Source organism: Ammospiza caudacuta, chromosome 3, assembly GCF_027887145.1.
Source record: "Ammospiza caudacuta isolate bAmmCau1 chromosome 3, bAmmCau1.pri, whole genome shotgun sequence".
In the NCBI taxonomy this organism is placed as follows: domain Eukaryota; kingdom Metazoa; phylum Chordata; class Aves; order Passeriformes; family Passerellidae; genus Ammospiza; species Ammospiza caudacuta.
This window is the reverse complement of record NC_080595.1, coordinates 67,376,656-67,397,230: the sequence shown is the minus strand read 5'-3', so window position 1 is coordinate 67,397,230 and position 20,575 is coordinate 67,376,656. Positions and strand designations below refer to the sequence as shown.

The following is a 20,575-nucleotide window of genomic DNA, read 5'->3' as shown; positions in this document are numbered from 1 at the left end:
AAGACAAAAAACCACAGTGATGTGGTTATAGTCCAGTCTTTGGTACAGAATACACTATTCCTTTATATTGTTTTTATTCCAGAAAAGTTTATTTTTTACTTCTTCCTTGGGTATAAACAATTGTAAAGCTAATACATTTTAATTTTTTATTAGTATTCTTAAATAAATCTCTTTTGTTTCCAACTGGAAACTCCCAAAATCAAAAAACTGGTATTTAAAAGTAAAGAAGGAAAAAAAGAAAAAATTGTAACACAGCTCTTTACTCTGTTTCTGTCACAGGTAATGGAAATAACAGGCTCTGAAGTCACCATGCCAAAGTTATTAATTCTGCCACTTTTTATTTTGTTTATTTATAAATTATATAAATTTATCTATATTGATATGGGTGTCATTGGAGTTACAGACATTAATATATACATATTTTTATATTTGAACATTTAAATTATATTTTAAAATAACTGGCATAAAAGAATGCATATTCAAAATTATTTCAGTTGTTTTACATTTATGGGATAAGAAGCAAATTACACCATTGACATAAAAGTGAGAAGTTATTAATTTACTACCTTATAAATGTGATGTGAAAAATCAACAAAATATTATTTTCTTAAACTAGTCAATCATTCTGGATCTGTTGTTCCGCTTTTATTATCATCTTTATAAATTCTCTCTCAGAATTTAATCAGAATCTGCTGAGAAAAAATAATTTCTTTCTCGATCAGTCTTAAAACTCCAGGAGACATGTAAAAGAAATGGATACAAATTACCAGTCCCGCCATTAAAAAATTGACACTTGGGCTTGGAAAGAATTCACCATAGTCCACTGGTTTTGCTACACTATAAATGGCAATATATTTTATAAACTTCAGGTATTTTAAAACTGGAAAATGACAGAAAATATTTTTAAAAGTAGTTAAGATGATGGAGTTGACTTTCCTGTAATAGCTTGTTGAGTCTTGAAGTCAAGAATATATTGATTCTTCTTCAGTTTATATCTGACTACCGAAGTGAAGTGAAGAAATAGCATTTTGTAGGGTAAACTTTGTTTTCACTCAACACATTCAGTCTACTTATATTTTACATGTCAAGACAATTTGTCTAAATTATGTTCTATACCTTAATAAGGGATTTTAACGTGGAAAGAAGTCTTTTGTACAAAGTGTAAATGCTGTGTTTTTTAGAGGAAATAACTGGAAATACCCATCAAAAGCTTTTAACACTCTGGCCTTTGATAAACATTAAACAGAGTAAGAGGCTAGCTGGAGTAAGATTGACAAATTACACAATAGGAAAGCATCAAAAAAAAAGATTGCTGAGTTACGTAAATTACAGCATGGATCAAGTGAACTAAGCTCCTTAATTCAATAAAAATCCTCAGGTTTTCAATGCAAGGAATAACATAAGTTTCAAAACCAACATTCTATGATGAGGAACAGAATTTATTGTTATATAATTATGATTTTTAGTAATAATACATTTTATTTTCAAGACAATCCTTGGCTTCGTGGCAACATTAATATATAAAACAGTGAGAAATACCCTCAAACTGGTGATTTAAGTATCTTCTATTCATGTTCTGCCTTCTGGTATTTTCTGCCTTAGTTTACATTGTGACTGTATTTTTAAAATATCTCATCACAATAAAAGCATACAGTAGAAGCATACAAGAAGGAAGAAAAGCTCTTCCATTCTTTTTCCCTTGCATTCATTTTCCCTCCCACTTCCTTGCCTCCAGAAAAAAACCAAATTTAGTCTTTTAGTCTATTCTTTGTTCCAGCCTGATCTGATCCCTCTCTAAGATATGATATAAAAAGATAGTCCTATTTTTCAGGGTAAAGTGAATAACACAGCTAGACTTTGTCTGTCCACTATGAGTCCTAATACCTACAGTTTAAATATGCTTTCAGTTAAGCTGTAAGCCAAAGCTGAAGATTTGTTTGCTACCTTTACCTAAATTGTGCCAATGTTATTTTAATGATTCAAAGGTTGGAATTTGCTTCCTTTTGAACTTTTTCAAAACTGCATTTGCAGGATCTGCCATCATTTCTCCATCTTAAGTAATTTTTTACAATACACAAGGATTTTCACACTGCATGTGACTTTTAGAACAATGAAAATAGAACTGATGATGATGAGGGACTGAAACATCATCATTTATGAAGCAAGGCTGAGAGAGATGGGCCTCTTCAATCTTGAGAAGAGATGACTGAGAGGGGATCTCATCAATATCTGTCACTATCTGAAAGGAGGGTATCAAGAGGAGGGATTCAGGCTCTTCTCAGTGGTGCCAAGCAACAGGACTAGAGGCAATGGGAAGAAACTGACGCACCAAAAGTTGTACCTGAACATGAGAAAGAACTTCTTAACTGTGCAGGTGAATGAGCACTAGACCAGATTCCCCAGAGAGGTTGTGGAGTCTCCCCCACTGGAGATACTCAAGAACCCTCTGGACACAATCCTGTGCCATGTGCTCTAGGATTACCCTGCTTGAGCAGGGAGGTTGGTCCAGTAGACCCACTGTTGTCCCTTCCCATCCTACCCATTCTGTGATTCTGTAATAACAGAAAGCAAAATGCACAGAACTGTTGGATCCAAGCTCTTTCATGTAGAAAAAACACTGGACTAGCAATCAAATTGAAGTTAAAGTACAGAATCTAAGCTTCATAACAAATTCATGTACTCAGGTAAGACAAAAACTCCTGCCTTGCACTTTTCACTATGGTCTCTAGAGAATATTTCAATGTCACTATTTAACAAATAATTGCAATCTGCTATTTTTTTCTCTCACCTGATACAAACAAGTTTAACTAAAAATTGATAAGAGCACATCTCAGGAGTATTTTCCTTCAAAGTATCCCAAACCAAGAACGAAGGCAAGATCTGTGGTGGTCAGTGGTTATGATGACATCGAGTGACTTCTACCATCAAGGACAATGAATGACAAGTCTACCAATGCATCAAAAGTTCCTGTTTTAATCTCAGGTATAGAAGTCTCAAATTAAATTTCTGCTAGGTTCACATTCAGAAGGAAAATTTGTAAGTAGAACTTCATTTTTACAACATTTTCAAGTACTATTTAACTGCTTAAAAATAATTAACTTATAAGAACAACTATTACACAAGCTGAACTTCTCACAGTAAGATTTTTCCCAATCCAAAAGCAAAATTTACCTTTCTCCAGGCTTCTGCAATAGATTCATGCAAGCCATAAGGAATTAGCATCTGTAGGCCTTCACAAGTTCTGTACATTTGACGGCATACAAAAATGAAAGCTCCTTTAACAACTGGCATAAACTCAGATCCAGATAAAAGAGAAATGTCATCATGAAGAAGTTTCTTTGTGAACTGAACAAGTACATGAGCAGCTGTAGGACTAGAAATAAAATAATGCATTTAAAATTTTGTTTTGTAGTAAGCCTTGAAACAAATCCTCTGACTAAAATGATTTAAAATTTTTTGGGGAAAAGAAGCTACAGAAAGAGACTATGACCCACTACAGAAGGACAAATGATGTTAGAATTTGTAACACCAGTCAGAAGATTAGAAACTTACAGAAAGTGATGTCACCTTGGCAAATAGTTCTATGCAATTCAAAAATACATCCATTGCCTTCCACACAGCCCACAGGACCATGAACTACACAGACTCTTGGTTTTATAGGAGTCCAGTTGGGAAGACAACTTGGAGATTTCTCCACTTAGAAGATGTACATTCCAAACATTTTCATGACCTGCAGCTTAGCTGTTTTCAAAGGCTCATCTCAGTTTTACTGGTGTTAGAAGTTTTAGCATCAGCTAACTATATTCCACACATATGAACACACTGATCCTAAGTTAGGTAAGTGTTACACATGGCAGCTTCATATACAAGATCTGTCTCTACTAGATGTACTGAAATGGGAATGCTACATTAAATGTATTCATTCAATAAATTTGGTTAGTTTAAATACTTATTCCAAAATCAAACAAAGAAAATTGAAGAAGAGAGGCCTTTGGTCTGAAAAGTAACACAAGTATAATGGAATATATTCAGAGAAAGGAAAGCTCTCACATTAATTAGAAAAAGAAGAAAAACATTAAAATCTCCCTTATTACTAGTATTTATTTACATTGTCATTTAACCTGGTTCGACACATAAAGATCTCCCTCATACACTCTATAAAACACTTACTACTTTAATTTATAATCAGATATCTTACTCAAAACCAAAATGTATCACATTATAGATAAATGAAAGATGAGAAAATGAGTCTCATAAGAGCAATGTAATTCATTGAAGTGCTCACTAATGCCATCCATTAACACACTCTTACCTGTCTTTGGCATTTTTTTCATTTTCTCCATAAAGAAGAAGAGAAAGACCATTTTCTGAACCAGCAATCCTTGCCAAAATATCAGCTACATCAAGTAAAGTAGTTTCAAGGCAGTTGATATACACCTATTTGGAAGAGGGGGGAAAAAAAAAAAAGAAGCTTCAAATTCAATGGTTTTGTGAAAGCTGTTTTTTCAAGTCTGTCTTAGGTATGCAGAACCTGAAGGTCACCTTTCTGATGTTTTCTTAATGTCTTAAACCCAGTTATGTTAACAGCTTATGTTCAGATGTCATTACACAGAAATCTTCATCACAAAGGGCACTAATTCCCAATATTTTCATAGTCCTTATAAAAATGTTTACAAGGAAAAAAACAAAAAAAGAGAAAAAAAAAATGTTTTCTTTTATCAATCCAGAAAATAGCAGCTTTCCATGGAGAATTATATATTTTTACTTACACTTGTTATTGACAACACCTAACCTACAAGTTGCCAACTGAATTAAAAAATAAAAAGTAGTCTGCCTTTCAAATAGAAAGTAGAGAAAATATTCATCCATGAAATATCCAAATGACAACAGAAAAAAGCCAAAACCAATGAAAAAAATTAAACAGTGTGTTTTTTCCCAACGAAACAGTCTCACTACAGCATAATTTTTGCTACTATTCACAAGACTTCCATGCCAGACCAATCATAATAACAGACTAAACTATTCAACACACACTATGATAGTTAAGGAACAAAATACCACAGAAGTTACCATATTATGTGAGTAAATAAACCTTCTACATAGAAAATATTAATAAAATATAATATTCTATACATGTAAAAATAATTTGGAAGATTATTACAAACCTCTGTGCCATTCAGCAAACTTTGGACAGGATGAAGCAGGGCATCTATCACTGTGTCTGTGTACAAACATTCAGCAGCACATCCTGTTTGATCACAAAAAACCTGCAGAATCTCCATAACAAGACTTTCTGGAGAATAATTTTCTGGTGAGCACAAGAAATATTTATTTTAACTTACACAAATATCTCTGTATGATTTATGCAGTTGCTTCTGAATTATTATTAATTTTGTGAAGTCCTGATTCAACATAGAGGGAGGAGGAATGGTAAGAGTGGAAGGGAAGAGGAAAAACTGCTTTAATAACAGAGAAAAAAATTGCAAAAGAAGTTATCATATGCCTCATTATAAGTACATATATTCATGTATAAGGAAAAACAAAGCATTTACCTGTATGTGCTGGCAAAGCTGTCCTTGGGTGACTTGGAGAGGAATAAATAAGTTGAACAAATAATACCAACACATCAGTTATGGATACAGTAGCTATTAAAAAAAAAAAAAAAAAAAAAAGAACTCTGTAAATTAAAGATTAAGTTAAATTTTCCAAATAAAAAATGGGTTTTCTAAATACATGTAAAGAATGCTTTGCTGCAGAGAGGAAATCAATTACATACAAGTTATAAAGCAAAGGACATATGTGTCCTTGGGACTCTACTAAGGCATTTCATGATCACCTTATAAGACTTGATCTTGGTCTCAATTTAGCCAATTGAAATTCTACAATGTCTTTCACTGTAACAAATGACAGCCAACATTTGGAAATACTGGCTGTAGAAAAAAAGCATTACCTTTCTATTAGATTAAGTGAAACAACTGGTAAAGAGAGAAGGTGTCACACAACTCTTTCTCAGGTCTGGAACAAATACAACAAATGTAGCTAAATGCAAGATAGGAAAAATTGCTCCAAGTTTACATGTAATTATGTTAATAAATCAGTCACTTTGTGAGGAAAGAGTTGCCATCTATGAAGCTGAGGACACTATTAAGAAGAGAAAAGGCAAGATTGTTACATTTTATAGGAAAGAAATAAGCAACCACCATCCCTGGATCTCTGCTGGACGGGTGTTACACTGGTAATGCATAAATGACGAAAGCACTTTATTAGTAGATATTTCTTACTCACAACTGTTCTACACTGCATCTATCAAGTCTTGGTCCTCTAACCAGAGGGACAAAAGGCAAGTCACGGAATGAGTATCTAGTAATGTTTGGAATTATACATTGAATTAATAGAGAACTAAAGCAATGGAATGCTACAATTGGCCTCACACATTTGTTTGCCAGCCCTGCCCCGTGTAGTCTTCTCTGTCTGTTGAAGAGTTTTTCCATCTCATTTCTTGTGTCCCTGTTAACACTTCTGTTCCATAGAGGTGAAACTTTTCTTCTACTTTTTTTATCTTAATTAACAGATTAAATTCAGAGCATTTGTTTTCAATTTGCAATGAGCTTGAAATACTTATTTTTCTCTCACACCTGAAAACCAGTTTTGGCCCCTGGACATACCTCTCCTCCAACCAACTACATCAAATGGTTTGACAGAAGCTATTACTCACACCTAGAAAAAAATTAATCACTTACACACTGATCCAATTATCCTTCTACACAAAATTAATGTATTAGAAGTAAAACACACAAACAATCCATTTAACCACATCCATCAAAGAGTAAAAAACCGTGTACAAATTTTCATATATAGATATATACACACATACACTGCCTTTATGAAAGTTTCCAGGCTCCGAATTGGTGAACAAAGTATTGTTCTTCAATACCCACAATATTGCAGTGAAAATATATAAATATATATCAAGAATGGATACAGTTTTTTTGAATAGGTTCCATTTTCCTCAACTCTTCCCCTACCTTTTTTATTTTTCAGCTGTACTGGAAAGAGATTCTGGCCTTCCTTATAGATCAGCAATCTTCCTAAGAGGCACAGTGAATGAACAAAATAGATGTACTGCAATTCTGATCCAGTGTAAGAAAAATCCTGCGTATCACCTATAACAATAAAGCAAAAAAATCAGAACTTTACTCTTGTAGTTTACTTCACAGTACCTAGCTGCTTCCTGCAACACAAGCAGATAATTTTGGATATAAAGACAGCTTAAGAAATTACTCACTGCTGTTAGTTTTCTCTTAAAAGATAGTCATTCAACATTAGGGGAATGGAAGAGATAGAACATCTTCCTCTTGAAGCAGCATGCTCAAAAGCCTAAAGAATGGGGATGTATGCACATATAATGTGAGACATGCAAAGATACTCACTATAGTGCTGCTGAGAAAAGTCACCGACTTTGGAATTTTTATTAACTGCTGCCTTGCAAAATTCAAAATAATCAAGACATTGCTGGACTGCTGCATTAATCTGTGGAAAAAAACCCAAAATAATAAAGTACCTGATATTTCCAATAAACTCCTTCTCTCATGCATCCAAGTACTGTCCCTTAACACAAGAACTTAAATATCCACTTCACTTCAATGACTTCATTTTTCAGTGCTTTGGATGTATTAAGCAAGAGAGGACAAACTTTTACAGGGCTATTAAAATATATCACCATTATTATTACATTATCACACAACCAGTTCTATACATATAAAGACAGTCTATGAAAAAGAGTACAGAGAACATGGAAGAGTTTTGAGAAGTCAACAGCAATCTGTGAATGCCCTAATGTCATTACTCTGGAAGATTTTAAATTTCCACAAGTGAAAACCTTTGTCTTGAATACACTTACTAAAGTGTAGATTTGGTTGCCAGGTGCTGCAGTGCTATTACAGCTCTTGGTGGTGTATCACTGTCATTGCACTATAATGTAATCAAGGTATATAAAAGTTTAAAAGTTATAAGCATTGTTGTAGCAAGGAAACACAAAGCACATTGTCCTGGTTTCAGGTGGGATAGAATTTATTTCTTCTATTTCCTTATGATCTGAGAAGAATAATTAGATTTATTAAAGTTTGGAGCTGCCAAGATTTATTCACAAGTGTAAATATGCAGGCATACACAATAAAAAAAAACTCCAACCTTAATCGGATGCTTACCCTTGCTTATAAATTAGATTAGACTACCCTGCTTATGGACTTTCTATTATAAACTCTGTTGCATGGATCATGCTTTATTCTGTCCTGTTCTATGCACACAGAAAAAAAAGAAAAAGTTCTCTCATCTGTGTCCTTTCTCCATCTTAAGGTTTTATTGGTCCCATATATTTTACATTTGATTTCATCTGTATGACAAGATTTTATATAACATAGCCAAGTCCTGTTTAAATGAATGGATCTCACATCTGCAGCGGTCTTATTAAAAACAATGAAAATTCTACCCCAGTAAAGAGATCTGCCCATACAAAATATATTATAGGATTAACAACTATATTACTAAATATATTTTCCCAGTTTGATTTATCTTGCTGACTCTGAATCCCTTATGATTCAGAGAATACAATGGCACTTTGTTTAGCCTCTTTTCAACAAAAATCCAAATTTAGTACAGTGTATTTACAGTATTTATCATGCATCATTTGTCATTTTTATGCTTTTTTGTAAATAATTCTAAACATGAATGAAACATAACAAATTAATACATTATAATCCTAAATAAACACCTGCAATAAAATATGCAAATTCCCCTTACACAGAGCTGGCCATATATGCTTCTTTGTATTTATCAATGATCCATTTAAGCAAAAAAATTTGAAAAAAAAATAAAAATCAAAAGGCTTATTTAGCTGAAGAACATGAAATAGCTACCAAAAATACAAAAAAAAAAAAAAAGGAAAAAATTGTCCAAACCACTATGTGCAAAAAAAGACTAAGTTGCAAGTAAACTTGCCTTGGTAATGCATAGAATCATAGAAAGGCCTGGACTGAAAGTGACTTAAAGATCATCTAGTTCCAAGCAGTGTCATGGGCAGGGACACCTTGCACCCCCATCCACCCATCCAACCTGGCCTTGAACTTCCAGGGGAGGGGCATCCACAACTTTTCTGGGCAATCTTTTCCAATGTATCACCACCCTGACAGAAAAAGAAGTTCCTCCTAATATCTAATCTAAATCTACCCTCTTTCAGGTTCAAGCCATTACCCTGTGTTCTATCAATAAATTTTATTTACAGACTATTACTGCATATATAATCAATAAAGTATATTAATAGAAGTACTTACCAAGGATTTATATTTCCTTTCCAGAAGCCTAAATACCACTCTTCTGCTGTAATATGCATGCTTGAATGACAAAGAAGATGTAATATCAACTACAAAGAAATGTTCTGACTTTTAACTAAGAAGTGGAAATTATCTCTGATTCTGTTCTAGGAGAGATCCCATATACAGTACATATTCAATGAACTCCAGCTCGTGTAAGCCAGTATTATACTCAACTGAGACTTTTGTTTGCAGTACATTTATGACAAAAATACCTATGTCATTAGAAAAAAGTGTAGCAGAACACACAGTTAAAAGAGAAAACCATTAAGTACACAAATGCTAAACTACACATTTTGAAATTGTCAAGTAAATCCTAAATTGTAAGTTTATGGTAGGCTGGAAAAAGTTCTAATGTCCACTGAAGTTAGCAAGTTGTGTGTAGTGTATAATATAAATGTGTTCTTTCATGCTCATCATTTCTTCCAAACAAATACTTGCATCTTTTGGTGGCTGTCAATCAATTCCTCCAAAGGGAGTGAAGACACAAAACACAGACAATATTCCTAAATTTCATGAAAACAAGTAACTGAACAGAAATTGAGGTGGAGTGTAATATTGAAAAGCAGTAGACATAAAAGTCTAAAAAAAACCTGCACTTCCTTAATTACAGTTCTCAGTATAAGCTGTTATAGGACACAATAGGTCTGTGATGTCAGAACCATAACTTTTCAAAATAAGTGTCTGACATGAACAAGTTATGTGTTGTTGGGTTGCAGGTTATTTGCTTACCGTCCACTTCTTAAACCACACTGCTTTGATATCTAGCAAAGCCAAGAAGTGCATTGGACTCAAGAAATCTGGAGAGGCAGGATGATTAGGCTTGTGTTTTAATGACAAAAGTGACAAGGTACTCTCCACTACTTCTTCCATATACCTTATGACACAAATAGGAAAAATGGACAAGAAACAAAAGAATCATTGAAGTCCTTCCACCAGTAATAGTCAAGAACAATCTTCTCATATAACCTTGTTCAGATAAATCATAAATACCAACAGCATTATCTTTAACTTGCTCTTGTATGAGCATTAATTCTTTGTAATATCACGAATAAAGCTAATATGCATCTATATTCTCGTAAGTTATTACAACTTCTAAGTGTATTACCCCTACTACACTTACATCCAAATTATTTTTTGTTCAAAAGTACTTAGAACACTCCAAAAGCTAAGTAAGCAGCTAAATATGACTACTCCTATGCAACTTCCCTATTTTACTTTTCCCACCCTCTACTTTTATTTCCCCTGTTGCCACTGACCAGCCACTGTGCATCCTATAATCAAGCCTTTGCTAAAGTTACATGTATCTTATGTCAAGGACTATTAAATTAACAAAAAGTTACAGGGTTTTGAAGGTGACATACTTTTCTGGATGTCGAATCCAGGAAGAAGGTGCTTCTTTTTGGTACTCATTTAAAAGGCGAACCTGAAAACATAATTATTAAAATTAAAAAATAATTAATGAATAATGTTTCAGTACTGACAGAAAGTTCATTTATACCTTTTTAAGTAAACGATTCACATCTGAGTTAGATACATCCAGACCAGCTGAAATATGAAGAGAATTTTCTTCAGAAAGAAAGTACAACTCCAAGTGTCGTGCTAAAAAAAATAAAGAGAAACCAAACAAGAAAAAATCACTTCAGCTCCATGACAACAGCGATAAAACAGACTGTCTTATACAATCTTCATTATAAAATTTAACTTTTCAAAAAGTACATAACTCATGAAGTTTGAAATGTAATTAAATGCACATACCTAAACTTGTATAGACTTCTTTTGTCATATTAAATGGAGAAGAAGAAAAGGTTTTTGCATAGAACCTAAGAATTTTCTCCTAAGGGTGAAAAAAGCAAGGAAGGTATTAAATAGTCATTAACTGTGTATCATAATTGCAAAATAATCAATATATCATTTATTCTTAATGTTATATATTATTCATCTAGACATCTGCACAGATGTTAAGCATGTTTTATAAAAATATAGCTTCTGATCACAGGAACCCCCAGTTCAAAGGAAATTTTATTCAAATACTTGAACTACAGCACCAATGTAAAGCCTCACTGAGTTATAAAGTAGACCAAGGAACATTACTTTTCCATTCAGAATCAGTAACTTGTAATTATCACTGTTTTAAAAGAAATTGTAGAACTCAGCTGAAAGAGAAATCTATGACAGCAGCTGGAGCAAGTTTCCTATTTATTTGGTAATCACTTTAAAATTTGAAGAAGCAAAGAAGTTTAATTGACATAATAAATAATCTAAAAGCCATTTAAGCAGCTGTCATTTCTTTTCCTCATCACTGCCTCTGTCATATTACTATGTATAATTTTCTCATCGTCACAGGGCATAAACCTGACTTGAACAGGAATTATTAACATGACCTATTTTACAGAGCAGTTTTGGCCATTCTTTTTATATGCGTTTCAGCTAAAATAAATTCAAATATCTTCACTGCCATTAAAAGAAATGCAAATGACTACTTTGGCGTCCGAAAATCCTATTGAAAGCCTGTGCAGTTCTTTAAACCAAAATGTACTGGAATCCTGTATTTCTGTTACTTAAAGAAATAGTTTATGTGATTCACAAACAAATAATAAAATGTCTTGAACCCTGCTGGACTACTTATAATATGTAAGAGGTGTAACTTCCTATAATATGTAAGAGGTAGTCCTTTCTTTGGATACAAATCTGGTAATTAGATACAAAACATTCCCTTACACTGAATGTTGCATCTGGATCTGCCAGAGAGATTGTCAGATGCTTACTCAGACTTGGCCAACTCTCAGAGTTCAGGATATCAGAGGCAGGGGCCAAGCACAGCGTCTGCAAAGCTTCTTGGCGAACCTGGAGCAGTCAAAAAGATAAACACCAAAAATCCATTCACAGTAGCCTCTGAAATATGTAATTTACTAGTCAGAGGGAGGGAGGGAGGGAAGACAGGAAGGAACAGAACCTGGCTGTAGAACAGATAAGGAATAACAAATACTTATCTTCTGCTATATTTTTTATGGCTATTTAGACAAAACACTACATCACTGAGTGGGAAAAATGTGTGTATTCGAAGAAGTAACAAAACCATTTTAAATGGGTTTTCAATACTGGATGCAAGGTTTATGTTCTATTTTCTGGCTGTAATCAAATATTTTGAAACTGGGGAATATAGCTTTCTAAAGCTCTCAGCTAGGAGAAGCAGAAACAGTTATTAGACATAGTGTTATAACTGCTGAATTTTCATCAGCATTCTAAGTAATTTCAAGTAACTTTTTCTTTTCAATTCATAGACAACTGTTATCTCTAGCAATTTATTTCATTCTACTGAAACAAACTTTAGGACATTTTAATAACATTTAATAGCATCAGATTTTTTACCTGGTTTTCTAATAAAAAAATTGTTTTTACCACCTCCTAGCTACCATGCCTGTTTCAGCTGCAAGACAAGCCTCAACAAGTCTTATCAAAGCAGCACACTCAAACTAGTATTTTTCCAAGCTTCAAAAATACCAGCAGCTGGTTTGTTGGTTAGAGACACAAATTAGTACTGCCACTGACATGATTGCAAACCTAACTTGGATTTATTTTTTGCATTTGGCAAATCAGCAGGCACCCTCTCTTTGGACAGGGGTAACTCAAAGGGCAACACAGAAGTTACCAAGAAGGGCAAGGGACATGTATATAGGACAAATAATGTTCAGTAACTTAATTTATCATGGAACAACTTTTTTTTTTAACTAAAAATGACAATGTTTAGCATATAATCTCTAAAAAATATATAGATACTTGCTGCAACACTACTTTTTGAACCAGATGGTTACAAACAATGAAATATTGCACCGCAGAGTATTTTCTGCACGGAAGGTAAAATAAATGAACCAACAAAGTTTCCACTCAGACGCATAGGAACTTGTATGTACATACAGGCTACTCTACAATATGCAATAAGCATTCATTTGTATCAACATTTCATTTCTGTTTTTAAACTTACTTCCTTGGGCTGACTAGGGTCAAGCTTTTCTGTGAGCAGCTGCAATTGTTCTTGACTCATGAATGCATAACTCTGTAATACACATTATAAAATGATCATTAGTGTATTTTATTAAACTGAACAGCAGAAGATTAAAATCATCAGTCTTTCTGATACCTAATTTACTTTTAATAATTAGGACTTCAACATTTATACTAATTTTACTGTAAAGTCAACATTCCAAATGTTTTCTGCTGTTTGCCCAAAGTTAAACTTACGATAATGAAATCACCATGACATATTTTGTTTGTTTTACTTCAAAGTTTTCTGTATCTTCAAAAAATTCCTTATAATAATTTATTCAGCAAGAAATGTAGCCTAGTACAGTAGTCTGGAAATGAACTGCACATTATTTGGCTTCTAAAGTAAAATCACAAAAGTTAGATGATGTACTGATTTTATCCTTATTTTTCTATACCATACTTGGATAGGTACTTTGGAGCATATGGCATCATATTGATCTCATCTGGCACGTGATGCCTAAAGTAGCTTGTATAAGCTTAGTACTTAAAACTGAAAGAAAAGCAAATAATTTAGATTTAAGATATAACAAAGATGGGAAAAATTAATCTTTCTCTAGGGCCATTCCATTGACAGTAACCTAATAATTTTGCAGTATCATGCTTATTTCATAAGATAGAGAGAAAATCCATTGTACTTGGTTGAAGGAGGAGTCACTGTCAGAACAGTTGTCTGTGTAATAGCCACTCTGACGTTCTTTCTTTGCTTTACTGGCCAGCTCCTTATCATGCATCCGATCTTCTTCAAACTTGTTAATCAAAGATTCTACCACAACCATCATGACACTCTTCAAGGCATGCATCATTTCTCTGTATCTTCAAAGTAAAGATGACTTTAATATATAAGAACATAAAAATCACTATGTAAAAAAAAAAGAATATGAAATAATGCTAATTGGACTTGAACTCACTGAATTTACAAAAATTAATGAATACCAAATCCAAATCCAAACTAAGCAAGGAAACATAGATGCACTTTACATGTTTCAGTTAATGATGTTTTTAAATCACAACAAAACTCCTTTTTTTCCCTTCCAGAACCACTCAATGAAATACCACTATCATAATTCTATTGGGAAGTTTTTAAGAAAGAACAACATGAGTCCACCAAAAAGAAGGACCTGTCCCTGAGAAAACAGGCCAGGTCTCATCCTTGTTACTGTTAGTTTCTTGTCGCTCAACATCCAATTTTTCTTTTGGTATAAAGCTTGAGCAGAACCAGTAGAAGCGAAAACATCATCCTGATTCAAGATCTTGAGCACAGGTCATACACACAAAATAATTTTCTTTCAACAAAACTTGTTTTTTTCTAATTTCCATAAATTGCAAAATAATATCCACAGGGAAGCAATTAAAAAAAAACCTTCAGAAAAGCATCCTGTTGTAAAACATTAATGTTTTATTTCAAATTATTTTTTACTTTAATGCTACAATTATTTATTTTACAGTCATCAAAGATGCAGATTATCATACTGTGCTTTAATATCTTCCTACATGTCAAATTAAAAATATAAGACTCATTTTTAGTTTATTGGCATTTCCTCTACCAATTTTAATACACACAAAACCCTAAGGTAGGTCCTGATCCTTGAAACAAAATTATACAAACAGCATAATCTAAAAAATGGTCTTCCTAACATCTATTTTCCTAATTTTTTATGTTGCAACACATAAAAATGACCACTGATGCTAAAATCCTAAATACCTCAAAAATTTCACATGTTTGCTACCTCTCTTTTTTTTATGCAATTGTTCTCAACCTTAAGCCCAGGATGAGACAAAGCATGACAAACTGCAATGTATGGTGGCAACATGTGAATTTCTTAGCACTCATCTTGGTTAAGGGTTCAGAATTGTTATTGGTTCAGATCTTATTTTTTCAAAAGATATTATGGAAAAGCAAAAGGAAGAGCAAGGCAAAGAAGAAATAGAAATGTGAATTAGAGGTATATACTCACTCTTTTGATTCACAGGCCTTCTTAGTAAGATGTTGAACAAGTGTTTCATAGCCAGATATTTCACCCTGACTTTGAGCAGAGGTACATTTTTCTGTTTCTTCTTCAATCACAGGTCCCACAGTATTTTTTATGTATTGTCTAAGGTATTTCACAAACTCATAGCTGCAAGAAATATGCAAAATTAAAATGCTAAATCTCTTTGAATTCACCATGAAACATTTTCAACATTATAACAACAACCACTACCTTCACTCCCAGTAGATCTGTTACTCTGAGGTAAGAGTTGATGACTTGCATAGAAATAAATTTCAGGAGTGTAAAATAACACATTACAGTTTGATTTTCTTCAATATGGTCAGTATCAGCATGTTGTAGGAAGAAATAACACCAAATAGAAGAAACAAAACCAAGAGTTAGTTTACCAAAATGCACATTTTCACTTTGTGCTTCTTCTAAAAGTAAAAATCCAGACAAAAAGGTAAAGATTTTGTAGACAAAGAACAATGAGTAACAAGAAGTTTCAAATTCCAAAAGAAACATTCCTTGTAGCACTCTAAACGTGTCTTAGAATATAAAATGTCTGGTAATATTTTTTATGCAGTATATATAAAAAATTAGAAAATAGACAGAAAACACAGTTCATAAATTAGAGCATATGAGAACACCTATGGCCTACGAAATTCTATGTGTCATGACAATACACTCAAAGGGCAACACAGAAGTTACCAAGAAGGGCAAGGGACATGTATACAGGACAAATAATGTTCAGTACCTTTATTTATCATGGAATAATCAAACTGACAAAACAGCTTTCTGTGATCACACACATATCAAATTCAAGGATTCACCACTTCGCAGTCTTATGATCAGATACCCACAGACACTTGCTAACAGAATAGAATAATCAGAGGGAGATCTCAAACTAAAGACTCTCCCTGGGCCCTCCAGCTTCATATTAGCTATAGAAATTGCTAAAGAGTACTGCTCAGAATAAATCAAATTTTCTTTTTGGCTAGTTCTGTGATTTGTATAAAGGGCAAGGCAAACAGAAACACATAAAAAAGTAATCACATAGTTACAATAGGTGCATAATTTTATTTTCATTTTATCAAAAGTAGATGTGCACCTACTTCATGTTGATTTGGATTAAAAAAGCCCAAAACACAAACAACAAAGCACACAAAATTGTATCATGATAGATACTTCCTCACTGGATTGCCTACCTCAGGTTCCATCAGGAATGTCAGTATTTTTCTTTTCCCCTACCTTTCCATTCTTGCTCTCAGTGAAAGTAATAGAAATGTGTTTCAAGAAAGATGTAACATATGTTTATTTTTTTCATTTGTAAAATTGCACACAACTCTCCACTGAATTAAAGCTTTCATGAAACTGTCTCCCCTTTGTTTTATAAGGGCAACACTTCCAGGGTATCAGTTTTTGCAGTGACTCCTTCAGTCTGAAATATGCAGTAACCACATCACTCTTCACACCATTACCTTCATGTCTGAGGTTCTAGTCTTCATCTTCTGCATTATTCCTCTACCTTAGACATGTTTTGTAACAATTATGCATTTCAGCAATGACAATTCTACTTCTTCACAAGCAGAATCAATTCAGACTGATCTGGCAGGACTTACCAAGGAATCACACTTGGGGGTTAAAAATACCGCTAAATGTAACAGAAAACATGTTACTTATGTAGTTTAAAATCCTTTTGTCTACTATCGCACAGAAATTTTTTTACTTGATTCAATTTTCCTTTTTGTTAGCTTTCTGAGGATCTTGCATTTCTGTCTTTTCTACATCAAAGTGGGAACAAAGGGGAAGGCCTCAAAATCTGGTAAAATTACTGTGTCAAAATAGGCACGGGGCAGAAACAGTACTGCTTAAAATGCTGAGAGCAGCAGTGGACAGTCCAAAAGCACACACTACTAATTGTCACAGACATATCTTATGACAAATTCTTTCATTAGGATCTTTTCTCCTGAGAAGCTGGGAAGCTTCAGCTTCCCCAAGTTTTGCTGCTTTGGAATGTGATTTGGAGAATTGTTTACCCAGTATGTGAAACTGTTTTTATTTGATGACCAATGACAGACACCTGGGTTGAGGCTGTGAGCAGTCACAAGATTTTATCATCATTCCATTCCTTCCTTTGCTAGCCTTCTGATGAAATCCTTTTCTCTTCTATTCTTTTAGTATAGTTTTAGTACATAATTTTAATATATTATATATCATAAAAAAATAAATCAGCCTTCTGAAACATAGAGTCAAGATTCTCATCTCTTTGCTCATCCTGGGACCCCTGCAAACACCACCACAACTAAGAACAGAGCTTGCAATCTGGATGGATAGGTTAAGGAAAAAGTTTCTTAATCTCCTCACTTATAAATAACCACATGACCTCTCTGACTTTCCATGAAACCCAGTCTATACTGCCATGGGTCACAAACAAGACAAGAATACCTCCAGAAATATTGCAGTATCAGTTAGTAATCCTCATGTTCTGAACTTAAAGACCACTTGATTTTCCATTAAATGTAAATTAAAATTGTTCTCATGAAAAAAAGTATTTTTAGGATCACCAATTTTCTAACATACAAGAAAGAGTAATGGCTGTCAAGGTTTCACTGCTGTAAAAGGAAAAAAGCTATATAGGCATTGCTTCAACCACTTACAGACCTTACTCCCTCACCCTGGGTATTCTATTAGGTTCTTAGAAAAAATGACAGAATTTTTTTTTGTTTGATCTTTATTGTATATATCTTCTCTAAATAAATTTTTTTCTTTCAGAAATACCCGTCTTTCAACTTCCACATGTTTAGAACCAAATTATTTTACTCTCATGCTTGTCACCCAGCAACCTATTATTCAAAATTCACAAGAGTAAAAGCAACAGGGTAATTCAATACATTGGTAACAAAAACTAAAACTGAACTAAAATACCTTTTAAAGAATCTTCAGAACACATTCAATCATCAAGATTTTTAAATTACAGTGAAATTTTAGATAAACCCTAGTTCAACTTCACTTATTTACTTTTACCTAACTCCTACCACTGACAAAGGAATGCTAATACCCAGGTAAATTTAAGAGAATGTAAATAGTGCCACTTCTGAAAAAAACTGACAGGGAACCAGCTTTCTCAGAAGTCAGGTCACAGAACTGTTTCTTATTAAAATGCCCTCAGGTTATTTCAGCCTGATATTGTCTTGGCTTGTGATAAACCGTGTACTAAAAATCTCCCATGCAGCAAAAAAATAATCAAATTATAACATCATGGAAAGGAAAGAGCAGCACAGGATCTAGAAATTTACATTGCATGTGAGGTCACACTGTCAAACCTGATTTAACAGAAGTGTGATGGGGATACATTTCTGTTTTACTTAAAACATAAATTAAAACAATGATTGGAATAGATAGATAAGATAGACACGATCAATAATATAGGCCAGAGAGAACAATCAAATATGGAAGCCAAATGGCCCTCTGAAAAAGTACTCTATTTTGGAAAACACAACTATGCTGTCTAGCAGGTGTCAAATACACTGAGAGTCTCCAGGGACTACTTCTTCTAGCTCCACATGTGCATTTAGTACATTATGTGTGCACCTGCATCAGAGCTTTGTAAATTCCTCTCTCACAAACAGCTCATGAATTACTACTACAGCAAAAATATATTAGCAAGAGTGGATGGGGAAAAAAGCAAACCAAGAAAATGGCAACATGAATTTTATTCTTTAAATTAGCATCATCTGAGAGTTGATTAGTGACAGGAATATCTACATATGTATAAATACACACACATTTACAAAGCAATATAAAGTGTACACATGTCCCAGGAATAGTACAGTTTAAGATATACCAACTTCTTCAAAAGACTAAAAATAGCAAAAAATATTTTACTTGTGAAAATTCTCATCTGTTTCCTCCAAATGCAAGAGAATTTCTTCTGCACATTCTGCTGATGGAGCTCCAGTGATTTTTTCCTTCACACTCTGCAGCAACTGTCTAAGCATAGACTGTAATAGAGCTTCATCTTCGCTTGTAAAGTGAGACATCTGTAGAAAACAGACAGAAGAATAAGAAACTCTCATAGTTTTATTTTTCCTCAGGATGCTAGGAAAAGCACATATCCCTTAAATTGCCACTCTTCTACTGTTATCAACAGGATTGTCATAAACACAGATAAGAAATATCTGACAGAGCTTATCTCAAGACCAACTGAAAACAAAACAATCAAATCAGTTTCACTAAAACTCCTGTTTTTTTAGCAGAACATTCTTAAAGGAGATATTATATTAAAGAAAGCCTAAATATTTCTATTTGTACTTGTCCATGATAGAGGCACAAGACTACACAGCAAGCTAAAAAAATAAAAAGAAGGGAAGGTTTAACAGATGTAATGACAGTAACTTGATAAGAAAGCTTTATAAATAATCTTTCACCCGCTTCTCATCCACTATTACTACCCAGTTCTGACTCTGGAATCCCTCTAGTCAGAGCTATTGCTGTGCCCATGACTGAAAGTGCTGTCAGCTTTTGCAAGGGCCAGGTGGAATTAACAGAACAGTTTAATTGCCCTGTGCTAATCAACAGCAGTGACCTGACAGAGTTCTGTCAAATTACATGGAAACTGCTGGGAAAAACTGTGAGGAGAATAAGCAGTAAGAAATTGGAAACATCTGCCAAATCCAGAAGGTGGACAATCAGTTAAATTTTCAAGAACTGCCAAAAAAAAAAAAATACAACCTCATTTTCACCTTTATTAATAAATGACTTAAAAATCTTTAAATGGCAAGGAAGACATTCAAACCCCAGTGGCAGTTTTATCTTATATATATCTAGCCTGTTTAAGGAAAATTACTTAGAGATATTTTACTTTTTTGAATTAAAAATTGAAGATTTTAAATTAAATTTAAAGAAAAATCTCTAAGCACCTGTGAATAAACAATACACACACATTGGAAGAGATAGTATAGCAAATTACTATTTAAGTATCAAATAGTATCAACCAGCAGGGGGAAAAAAAAAAAAGCCATATAGCACCAGCTGGAAGAGTTATCTTTTATGAAAGGTAATAGTTCATCAAGGTAACACTCTTCTGTGGTAAGTAGCACAGTTGTTGAACATTTTACTTATACCTATCATTATTCAATATTAACTCAATCATTTTACCAGAAATGTCATTAAACTAAACTCACAGCA

General features: G+C 33.5%; 1 protein-coding gene across 1 annotated transcript in view; it reads right to left on the bottom strand.

Moving 5' to 3' along the window:
* TBC1D32 (TBC1 domain family member 32) overlaps nt 1-19,428 on the bottom strand; it is a 72,388-nt gene extending 52,960 nt beyond the window's left edge. The window contains exons 1-16 of the mRNA XM_058801792.1: nt 19,274-19,428; nt 15,371-15,532; nt 14,051-14,228; nt 13,354-13,425; nt 12,090-12,215; nt 11,127-11,205; nt 10,870-10,970; nt 10,733-10,794; nt 10,101-10,245; nt 9,330-9,389; nt 7,431-7,530; nt 7,026-7,163; nt 5,553-5,645; nt 5,166-5,308; nt 4,313-4,437; nt 3,172-3,373 (exon numbers count right to left, since the gene is read on the bottom strand). Coding sequence (XP_058657775.1) covers nt 3,172-3,373; nt 4,313-4,437; nt 5,166-5,308; nt 5,553-5,645; nt 7,026-7,163; nt 7,431-7,530; nt 9,330-9,389; nt 10,101-10,245; nt 10,733-10,794; nt 10,870-10,970; nt 11,127-11,205; nt 12,090-12,215; nt 13,354-13,425; nt 14,051-14,228; nt 15,371-15,532; nt 19,274-19,428 — 1,941 coding nt within the window. The remainder of the gene's footprint in view (nt 1-3,171; nt 3,374-4,312; nt 4,438-5,165; nt 5,309-5,552; nt 5,646-7,025; nt 7,164-7,430; nt 7,531-9,329; nt 9,390-10,100; nt 10,246-10,732; nt 10,795-10,869; nt 10,971-11,126; nt 11,206-12,089; nt 12,216-13,353; nt 13,426-14,050; nt 14,229-15,370; nt 15,533-19,273) is intronic.
* Between the last annotated feature and the right edge of the window lie 1,147 nt (nt 19,429-20,575).